At 36.2% G+C, this 11,789-nt stretch overlaps 1 protein-coding gene across 1 annotated transcript; it reads left to right on the top strand.

Moving 5' to 3' along the window:
• Positions 1 to 1,898: 1,898 nt before the first annotated feature.
• Positions 1,899 to 11,738, top strand: LOC113101077 (GTP-binding protein Rab-3D). Its single transcript, XM_026265540.1, has 5 exons — positions 1,899 to 2,369; positions 3,819 to 4,055; positions 8,554 to 8,672; positions 8,854 to 8,978; positions 10,921 to 11,738. The coding sequence occupies exons 2-5, from the start codon at positions 3,819 to 3,821 to the stop codon at positions 11,106 to 11,108; spliced, it is 669 nt and encodes a 222-aa protein (XP_026121325.1). The 5' UTR covers positions 1,899 to 2,369; the 3' UTR covers positions 11,109 to 11,738.
• Positions 11,739 to 11,789: the final 51 nt, after the last annotated feature.

The following is an 11,789-nucleotide window of genomic DNA, read 5'->3' as shown; positions in this document are numbered from 1 at the left end:
GGGTAAAATGAAAGGTTGTAAAAAATGTCCACTCTCCCCCTCTATTGATTGACACTGGTTTCGTGTCTATGTCTCCCTGCTGTAGAAAGTTATTACAAAAAGAAGGTTCATTTTGGACATACATTTCCCTTTTCTACCAGTAGGGGTAAAATTCAGGGATGTGAAAAATGTCCACTCTCTCCCTCTAATGACTGACACTGGTTTCATGTACCTGTCTTACTGTTGTAGAAAGTTATTACAAAAAGAAGGTTAATTTTGGACATGCTATTCCCTTTCTTACCAGTAGGGGTAAAAAAAAAAGGTTGTGAAAAATGTCCACTGTCCCCCTCTATTGATTGACAGTGGTTTCATGTCTCTGTCTCACTGCTGTAGAAAGTTATTACAAAAAGATGATTTATTTTGGACATGCAATTCCCTTTTTTACCAGTAGGGGTAAAATGAAAGGTTGTGAAAAATGTCCACTCTCTCCCTCTATTGACTGACACTGGTTCCATGTCTCTGTCTCCCTGCTGTGGAAAGTTATTACAAAAAGAAGGTTAATTTTGGACATGCAATTACCTAATAAGCCACTTGGGGTAAAATGAAAGTTTGAGAAAAATGTCCACTGTCCCCCTCTATTGATTGACACTGGTTTCATGTCTCTGTCTCCCTGCTGTAGAAAGTTATTACAAAAAGAATGTTAATTTTGGACATGCAATTCCCTTTTTTACCAGTAGGGGTAAAAAGAAAGGTTGTGAAAAATGTCCACTCTCTCCCTCTATTGATTGACAGTGGTTTCATGTCTCTGTCTCCCTGCTGTAGAAAGTTATTACAAAAATAAGGTTAATTTTGGACATGCAATTCCCTTTTTTACCAGTAGGGGTAAAATTCAGGGTTGTGAAAAATGTCCACTCTCTCCTTCTACTAATTGACACTGGTTTCATGTACATGTCTCACTGCTGTAGAAAGTTATTACAAAAAGAAGGTTTATTTTGGACATGCAATTCCCTTATCAGCCACTTGGGGTAAAATGAAAGGATGTGAAAAATGTCCACTGTCCGCCACTATTGATTGACACTCGTTTCAAGTCTCTGTTTCACTGCTGTAGAAAGTTATTACAAAAAGAAGGTTAAATTTGGACATGCAATTCCCTTATCAGCCACTTGGGGTAAAATGAAAGGATGTGAAAAATATCCACTCTCTCCCTCTATTGATTGACACTGGTTTCATCTCTCTATCTTCCTTCTGTAGAAAGTTATTACAAAAAGAAGGTTAATTTTGGACATGCAATTCCCTTTTCTACCAGTAGTGGTAAAAAGAAAGGTTGTTAAAAATGTCCACGGTTCCCCACTATTGATTGACACTGTTATCATGTCTATATGCCCTTTAACTAAAAAGCTATTACAAAAACAACGCCTACTGAGCTATAGCAAAAAACGAAGAAAGTTTGCACTTTCCCCACGGTCCCTAACTGAAGGCTCTGCTGAGAGCGTTCTCTCCCGGCTTTTTGCACATTGCGACGGCTTGCATGGGGCCGTGCTTATTATATCGAGGGAAAATATAGAAAAAGAAGGATGTGAAACATGTTCAGCTTTGCCCTTTTGGCGGTCACACTGCTTAGATTTTTTTAGGGCAATTCGTTTTGGAGTTATTGGCGTTTACCGCTGAATGTGTCACGAATATCGAAAACAAAACCAACTTGACCCCGCTTAGCTTTGTATTTCATAAACACCGAGTGTGCACAGCATGCTGAAACCTGAGTGTGAGTTTCATAGCCATGCCTTTGATTGCTCAATTTCTGATGGTGTTTGCCTTTTGTTTTCCTCTTTTGTGACTAGAATATTTTAGATAGGCTTGTTTCTGTATATGCACCTGAATATATGTATGCACGGTGTAGATTCTTGACATCGGCCAAAAAGCTTGTGTAACTCAACTGTAAAACGGTCGATCTTGTTACTCTTCTGTTTTTTTTATCACCATGTGAAAATGCGAATGGCCCTCGTTTCACAGAATGGCCCGTATGTAAATCGCCGAAGATACTGCTGTGTGGCTGACAGGGGACCTGTTGATTGGTTGCTCCGTGAGTGCGGGCTTGAGGCTCGCCAGGGCACTGGCTGATCTGGAAACAGTCGGCGCAGTTTCAGCACGAACAAATAACTGGTCGACAGCCAGGTCTCTGCAGTCATCAAGCGTCTGATTTTGCAACGCCCCTCTTTTGGGAAGGGGATGGTCGGTTTTTAAGCCGATAAGGCGAGTGGACCCTTTCCAGTGTGTTTTGCGGGAAAAGTGAAACTGCATCTGCTAGGACTGGATGTCCGAAACCAGCTGAGGAAAAGCGCAACATCAAGTGCATAGAATAAAATAACCACCTCTAAGAAGAGCCGGATAAGGTTAGTCACTGTTCTGTCTGTGCCCGACGGATACGCATTTTTCTTTATTCGCTTACAGTGGTAAGGAAGATGTCCATATGGAAGCACAATTAGAGCCGTTTCAGTTGGCTATTAATTTACCTTTCAACCCTAAAACTCAGCTGTTGATGGCATGCTCAAATGTATATTATCTGAGTGTGTTTGACTTGCTAATGTAAACTGGAATTATGTTTGATAGAGTTTCACAGTTCAGGGTGTGTGCTGCTGTTTTGGTCGACCAGCATCAGATCAAATGTAACCTGTCATCTCATCTTTGTCTTTGCAAAAGGGATCCCTTATCATTTTATTTAAAAATGCATATGTAGAGTCACTGTGGCACAACCGCATTGTGTTCAATCATATGTGTAAGGTGTGTCATATCCTGGTAACTCCCTCTTCAGGTACTTACAGGTGTTGATGTGATCAACTCTTTCTCATATGCTTGAGCAGGATGTAATACTTGTTTAGTTTAATATAGTCATATGCTATAAGAGGGTTTATTTTGTTTTTCTTAAATAAAGAATTTTTGAAGAGTCTTAATGCTGCTTTTTTCCAATGAACAATAATTCATAGTCTTTGCGTGAAAGTCTTGAAAAAAAAGAGGTATAAATTATTATAATAGTAATCCAAATGACTTATGAGCTGTATTTCAAGTCTTTAAAGACATACTATAGCTTGTGCGATGAACAGACCAGGATTTAAGTTGTTTTTCACATAAACTGAAGAAAATAAAATTGAAATAATCAGAACTTGAAATAAACCTTAAACTTACTAACTAAAATTGAAATAAAAGTACTAAAACACAAACCGAATTGAAATATGAAATATATTTTTTTATATTTTGTAAAAAATAATAAAAATGACAAAAAAGCACATAACAAAATGACTAAACCACTTAAATTAAAATGAAAACAAAAATATAAAAATGAATGCTAATTGAAAATATTAATACTAGTATACTAAAATTGCTTATAAAATACAAAATAGTATATCAAATACAAATAGAGTAATACATTGTTCACACAAAATTGTTTTTTTTTTTTTGGGGGGGGGGGTTAACTCTTCCTTAAAGTATTCTCATTATATGCTTCCCACTTTAAGTACTGTTTTTATGGCCAGAATGAATTGTGCTGAGTTAGTTTCTGCTGTAATGGCCTTTAATCAAGGAAAGATCCTCACTCAGCATGTCTGATGCACAAAGAAAGGAAGATAGATGGATGCCAGTGCTGGAAGAATACTTTAACTACATATGAGTGATCAAGTGTATCAACAGGGCTTTAGCTAAATGGACAGAAGAGCTATAGCATCCTCAGGGCTTGACATACAATGGTGTTCTCTTCTGTCTGACAACCTTCATTATTTACTTACACAGTAAATGGTGACTTTATGACTTGTCTGTCTTACATTCACACTTTCCCTCCACCCCTCTAGATGGCGTCGGCCAATGAAACCCGTCATCAGACACAGGTGCAGAAGGATGTAGCCGATCAGAATTTTGACTACATGTTCAAGCTCCTCATCATTGGCAACAGCAGCGTTGGAAAAACTAGTTTTCTGTTCCGTTACGCTGATGACTCCTTCACCTCTGCGTTTGTCAGCACGGTCGGCATCGACTTCAAAGTCAAAACTGTTTACCGCAATGAGAAACGAGTCAAGCTGCAAATATGGGTGAGTTTGAAAAATGGGACATAGGAGTCATTTATATAGTTAAAATGAGGAGGGTGAGTAGAATTTCTACAAAGTTTTTTTATTCAAGGTTTTTATTTAAATTTATTCTTTGATTGTATATTATCATGGTATCTATCAACTACATTTTTAGATTTCCCTCCCCTACATGGCACACTAAAAACAAAATAACCTCTGGTTGGATGTTTTAGATATCAATCAGAAAGACTTTTCCCATCTAAAGGCATGTTTAAACCAAGGACGATAACTGTAATGACAAAGATATACTTATACAAATCGAGTCCACACCACATTTATAATGATAACGATTCAGAGGAACGATATCTTTGGAGTCACTTTCAGAAGAATTTTTTTTTCCAGCAAAATAATTGACAAAACAATGACAGCCAATCAGAATTCAGATTCTGATGGAGCGAACCCACGAAGGGGGGATGGTTTTGTTTTGCAGACCTGGCAACCCTGGAGGACAAGCCTTAACTTCCCATTCATTTTTCCCATAGGGTTTCTTTAAAGATTTCTAAGCCATAAACCAAACCAACCAGCTACAAGGTGAATCCCAACATTTGAAACTTTGATTTGAAGCAAAACCTATTTGAAAATCAGACAAAAGGACAAGGCTGTGTACTCAATGGCTTAGAAATACAGTACCATGAAGTATTCCGAGTGTCATCGAAAAAATATATATACATTTTTTTTTCATTATTATTATTATTATTTATTTTTTTAAATAGGTTGAAATAATGCAGGTTGATGGTGTTGGGAGGTCTATCTAGGTCAGGTAGGGCTATCTAAAAAGGTTTTAAAGTTATTGTTAAAAATGTATTCCCCTATGGAGAAATTTAATAAGATTTGAACTTCTGGAACTTGACTGCTACACTATAGGAGACATTTGGTGCAATGCTTTTGGTTCCCATATATATGCATGTGTGTTTGTGTCTCATTGCCAAAGTCTAGTTTGTGAAAAGAGGATCTGTCAATCGTCTGTCAGCATGATTAGTGATATCTTGATCAAGATAATCTAGGTGAGGTATGTGTCAGCAACGATGGCTGATGTTACAGAACATCCAGAGTTACCCAAAGCAGATGGCCCCATCATTTGATGCATTATTTGTGGAGCGCACACACACACACACACACACACACACACACACAGGGCCAAATCCATTTTGAGGGAACCTTTAGAAAATGAAAGCCATAAAATCAAATCAAATTGGTTGTGCTTTTTGACAGTCCAGACCAGCATGCATCTGCCTTCTGCTTTAAATCACTAACTGAATCAATACCCAGACAGGAAATGGATCAGAATATCAACTACCCACGGCCCAGTCCTGCCAAGAAATTATTTGTGATCCAGTTATAGTCCAGAGTGTAGTTCTAAGTGAAATATACAGTTACACTCTGTTTTTGCTGTGCGCCGTTTCGCAGCCGCAGACTTCATCGACAGAGGAAGCGACAGCTCTTTCTGTTGATGAAAGGAAGTGGGTGAGAACGCCTCAGATGTGCCGAGTGGCATTTTCCCAGAATGCACTTGTGTGTTGATAACCCACCATAGAACAGCTCAGCTCTGCCTGCAGTTTTCTGAGATTGACGATAATAGAGCTTAAATAATTAGATTTTTAAATGCAAAACTAGTTTTGTTTGGTACCATTAAATAAGCTTCAGAAATATGACATCATGTCAAGTCTGATGGCTGCTTATGGCATAGTCCAAATTGTTATATCATATTTCTGTGATGCTTTAAAATACATTAGATCAGCGGTTTCACATTTTACATTGGACATCAAGTGGCGACCCATTGCATGGGTGTATTTATATATTTTTTCATTTATAGCTTACCATACAGGTTTATTACACAGAAATTGTAATGCATGCAATTGTGATTTACCTGTGATCCCATACTTAAAGGTGACATATTATTATGTCTCTATTGTCCCCAGAATGTGTTTCAGTTCAAAATACCCCACAGATCATTTATTATATCATTTTGAAAATGCCTATTTTGAGTGGAAGCAGAAACACGCAGTTTTTCGTGCCTGTCCTTTAAATGCAAATGAGCTGCTGCTCCCCACCCCTTTTTCCAGAATAGAGCTGACCTTCTAAAAACATCTGTTTTGTATATGTTTTATCATGTTATAAATAAATATTCAGGGCTCTGGAGTGCGACCTAATTTCTCAATGGACTAAAACAAATCAGAGGTCACACCGTTCAAGGGAACAAAAAGTCTCTGCGACTCTGAAAGTCTCCCTGTGGTTCAACAACGGACACTAGAGCCCTGCATTTCAGATCGGGCCAATTTTCACTTCATAGTTCAGACGCGGGCCGGACCTCCCGCCTGTTTTAGACTTTTACTTACTTTATATTTTAGACATCCATCAATTTGTGCTAGAAAATTGATGCATACATTTATTTTGCTATTTTAACTAATGTTACTGTATGCATAATTATCTAGTTATTTGCATTTTATTTTTTGCTTTAGGCATTGCATCTGTTTCAGGCTGCACCTGTAGGGAAGCGTACTGTAAAATCCTCACTGATGGTGGAAACACATCCTTCATTCCTACTGTGTCTGTAGATTCGGTTTCATATTCTGTAGGTCCTCTTCGGTTGTCAAGCTCCAAGAGCGCAGGCCAAGCCTTGTGATGTGTGTCTCTGTGTGTGTGGTGTATTTAGAGGGTGGGGAAGACGCAGAGCCTTTTCTCTTGACTAAATGTCTGGAGGTGTTTAGTTAATAATCAGTCATGTTTTATTGACTATATAGCTATAGCAATGAGAATGTGCAGTATGAAGTAAACCAATGATGTCTGTGTCTCCATACACAAGTGTGTTATTATACATCCCACTAATAAGGTGAAAAATAAGGCCTTAAAGTATTAAAAAGTTTTTTTTTATATATATATAAATGGCCAGTGAATGTAAATATCATGTTTAGTTCATTAATAATTAAAATTGTTTAAAATGTAGTATATATATATATATATTATCCATTCAAAATTATGACATTATGACTGTAAGTTTATTTCAAGACATCTGAAATGGTACAGGCACAAAACCTCATTGTAAGAGCTTAAGGTCTTTTATAGTATTTAATAGTTGATCTAATATTCTTTAGTTCCCAGAACACAAAAAACATATTTTTATAAACACTTTGGACACCTGACTATGTCTTATTTGTGGAAAGTTATATGTGCGTGTTCACATTTAAATATTCTCTGTTTACTTAAAGGAGGAGTTCTTGATTTAAAGACAATGACGAAAGTAAATTGAGTCATTTTGCTAGGAAGGAAGAGCAAATATTATACATGAACTGCTGTATTGCTGACACAGTCATGGCTGTTGAAGTACATTTTAATTTACATGTCCTGACTCTAAGGTGTGCTTTAAGGTCTTTCAGCATCTGAGATGGCAGTAGGCAGAATGTTTACAGATCTGATTCACTTCTCTTCGTTGTGAAGTTAGTCACCGTGTGTGTGTGTGTGTGTGTGTGTGTGTGTGTGTGTGTGTGTGTGTGTGAAGGGCAGGTGGCACATCGTATCTCTGTTGAAAGAAGGGGCTGAGGCTTTTGTCAAGCTCCCATTAGTTTAAATTCAGCTCTTCCACTAAAATACAATCCATGCATATACACAAGTCTCGAACAGCTGCACAAACCAATGGTTACTATGGTTACCTGCATATGTGAGGTCACAGCATTCTAAATCACGTCAGGGCTTCTCAGTATCATGGAAACTAATCAAACGTTGCCTAGTAACCACATTAACATGGCTGTTAAACTCTGAACATCTGACTGTTTGTTTGCATTGCATTTACTGCAGAAGTTAGGCAGACTGTCAAATATTCAAGATATATTTACAGGGAATTTGCTGGCAATGTGAAATTATCCAGCATTGTCAATAATGCTGTGATTTTTAAACACACGTTTTTTTTTTAGCCAACAGGTTTCCTAAAGATGACTAGTTATGTGATCCCTGTATAAGACCATGGTTACATTATTAAATACCTAATCAAAAATTGTTTATAATCCCCTTCTGGCATTTTACGTGTTTGAAAAGTTTTATTAAAAATACGTGGAGGAAAATATTTAAATACAAATAGTGAATGCTGTGTAGAATACATTATTTTAAAACAGATATTTTACTTGCATTAAACCTTGTGAATCTACGTGTATTTTTTTATTATTATTTAATATTTTATTTTATATTACATAATATTTGTTGCACTATTATGGAATATTTACTGGGATATTAGACTCTTGTAATAAGAAATAACAGCAACGAATAATTAAGAAAAATAACTCATGAAGTTGACTATAAAAGCATGAAACAATGAACGCTTTCAGCAAACCATAGGCTTTCTGCTGTGCAGTTTTGAGAAAAAATGCTTTTAGATATGAGGTGTGTGTGTGTGTGTGTGTGTGTTTACTGAGCTAAAAGAATACTGAAAGGAGACGTTGATGGCTGTATTTTTTTGTATGTGGTTCCTCAGGACACAGCAGGGCAGGAGAGGTACCGCACTATCACCACAGCGTACTACAGAGGGGCCATGGGCTTCCTGCTAATGTATGACATCACTAACCAAGAATCCTTCTACGCTGTGCAAGACTGGTGAGTTTACTTCCTTTATTTACAGTCCTAGAGTCACATGCTAAATCCCAAAGTAAATCATCCTACTATGACCCCAGGTAGTGAGAATGATTGAAAGGTCAAATGTTCCTTGTTAAAGTGATGCACACGTTTTGAGCATGTCAGAATTGACTTCATTCGTGTGTTTGTGTGTGTGTTCCAGGGCGACTCAGATTAAAACGTACTCATGGGACAACGCTCAGGTGATTCTGGTGGGGAACAAATGTGATCTGGAGGACGACAGGCTGGTGTCCAGGGAGGACGGACAGAGACTGGCTAATGAGCTAGGCATGTTACAGCACATATTTAACAGGCTTGAAAGGACATGCTGGGAGGATTCAATTATTTTAATTGTGGTAGACCAAGTATTTATTGAAACCATGAAATGTTGAAGTTTAATTTAAAGCCAAATGCTACTCTCATTCAGGGCTTGGCGAGTGTTCATTTTGGACCCCGTTCATGCTTCACCACCCTCTTAATTTCCTTTGTGCTTCAGAGCCTTATATGGACAAAAAAAGACAGGAAGGAATGATACAGGCATTTCAAAGTACTGAGAGCAAGTGTGTTGCTCAAAGGGTGTGAATCTGCCTTTGTTGCCCAATAGATGTTAGATATAATGCATCATGTAGTGTAGAATTATAGTGTATGATGATGATCGACCAATATGGATTATTTGATGGCTGATATAAAATGCGTGTGTGTGTGTATATATATATATATATATATATATATATATATATATATATACACACACACACACACACACACTACCGGTCAAAAGTTTGGGATCAGAACGATCTTTTGCTCATCAAGGCTGCATTTATTTCATCAAAAATACAGGGAAAAATTTTAATATTGTGAAATATTATTATGAACTAAAATAGCATTTTTCTATTTTAATAAACATAAAAAGCTAGTTTATTCCTGTAATGAAAAGCTGTATTTCCAGCATCATTGCTCCAGTCTTAAGTGTCACATGATCTTCAGAAATCATTCTAATATGCTGATTTATTATCAGTGTTGCAAACTGTTTTGCTGCTTAATATTTTTTGGAACGTGATACTTTTTTTCAGGATTTTTATGAAAAAAAGTTAAAAAAGAAGAGCATTTATTTAAAATATAAATCTTTTCTAACAATATACACTACAGTTCAGAAGTTTGGGTTCGGTATATCTGTATTTTTATTTTTCTTTAAATTAAACTTTTTATTCAGCAAGGATGATGTTAAGATAAATTATGTCAAATTGTTAAGAAGTGATAGCAAAGATTTATATTGTTATAAAATATATATAATTTGTATAAATGCTGTTCTTTTAAACTTTTTGTTAATAAAAGAATCCTGAAAAAAGTATCGCAGTTTAGAAAAAAATATTTGGCAACACCACGGTTGGCAACATTGATAATTCTAATAATAAATCAGCATATTAAAATGATTTCTTAAGGATCATGTGACACATACTGAAGTAATGGCTGAAGGAAATTCAGCTTTGCATCACAGAAATAAATGATATTTAAAAGAATATTAAATAGAAACCATAATTTTATATTGTAATAACATTTTGCAAGATTCATGTTTGTTTTCTGTATTTTTGATCAAATAAATGCAGCCTTGATGAGCAGAAGAGACTTCTTTATTATAATAAAAATATTCAATTTAAAGATAGTATTCATAACCATTTCTGTAATTAAATGATAATTATTTTAAATAATATATTTTTTTAGATAAATCCATTTGAAAAAATAATTTGATAAAAAAAACCTTTAAAAAAAAGTTTACAAATTTGTAAAATCAACAGATTACTTTATACTTATTTTAACCAAATTTTACTTCACACAGAAATAATAATTTTGTAGCACAAGAAGTGGGTCTAACAGCTGGATTCAGCAACATTTGTGAGGTTCATGTGTTTAAATATTTATTTGATATTCAAAGACTTGTTTAAATGATATAAAAGTGTATATCTGGCTGTATATGAAATAGTATTATACCATTCGTATTTCATTTACTATAACAAAGGCAGTAAACTAATGAAGACAGAATAGGTGCTTTTGTGTGTCTGTCAAAATAAAAGTCCCACTTATAGGCCAAATAAAAAAATTGATTAAAATATAATTACTAGCAGAATACATTATTCACCTACACCTAGTGGCCAGTTAGTATTTGCAGTTTTTTGTATGAAACTTTATATCTCCTCCTCTTTTTCCCTCTTTCTCTGCCGTCTTTTTGCAGGCTTCCAGTTTTTCGAGGCCAGTGCAAAAGACAACATTAACGTCAAGCAGGTGTTTGAGCGGCTGGTTGACATCATCTGTGACAAAATGAACGAGAGTTTGGATGGAGACCCGAGCATGTTAATCAATCACAAAGGCCCGAGTCTGCAAGACACGCCCCCTGATGGACAGAGCAGCTGTGGATGTTAATGATCATCTCTCAACAAACACTCATACTTGAAGGCAAACATTCACACACATGCACTCACTCCCTCTCTCTCTTACACACGTACACCAGAAGAGAGACTCTTTCACAAGTGTACTGCCAATATATAGTATGAAATGCCAACCAAACAGTAAGAATATGGCATAGGCACCTTATGCTTTACATCAGTTACATAAACAGGCCCCTCAGGGATTAATTGAAATGGGATGGGTTTATCTCAATGTGATGTGAGGCTGCCAATACACTGAACTGTGATATCATGAGGAGAACTAACCCAGCCGGGAAAATACTGCATGAAACTGCAGGAATCAGAAATTCACATGCCAAAAATCTCAGCTTTTTAGGAAAGTTTCAAATTACTCCAGTGCCTGTTTACAACATGTTCAGATAAAATGCATCTGGCTGTCATTGTGGAGTAGCTTTGGTTATTTTAATGGATGCAAGATCATGTTTTACTTCAATATAGGTGATAAAGCATTTTAGGACTGCTCTAGAAATATCCGGTCCGTATGACTTTGTTACTTGTTTCAAAGTATGTACTTAAGTCAGATTATATTGTTCTTGCCATTTGCTTTGAATGCAATAAATTTGCTTCCCTGTGGACACTAAAGGAGTATTTATATAATGTGTATATTTTTTGTGTGTGTGTGTGTACATACTACCAG

Source organism: Carassius auratus, unplaced genomic scaffold (genome assembly GCF_003368295.1).
Source record: "Carassius auratus strain Wakin unplaced genomic scaffold, ASM336829v1 scaf_tig00217487, whole genome shotgun sequence".
NCBI lineage: Eukaryota > Metazoa > Chordata > Actinopteri > Cypriniformes > Cyprinidae > Carassius > Carassius auratus.
Note: the sequence above shows the minus strand (reverse complement) of the source record. Positions and strands in the feature narration are given on the sequence as shown.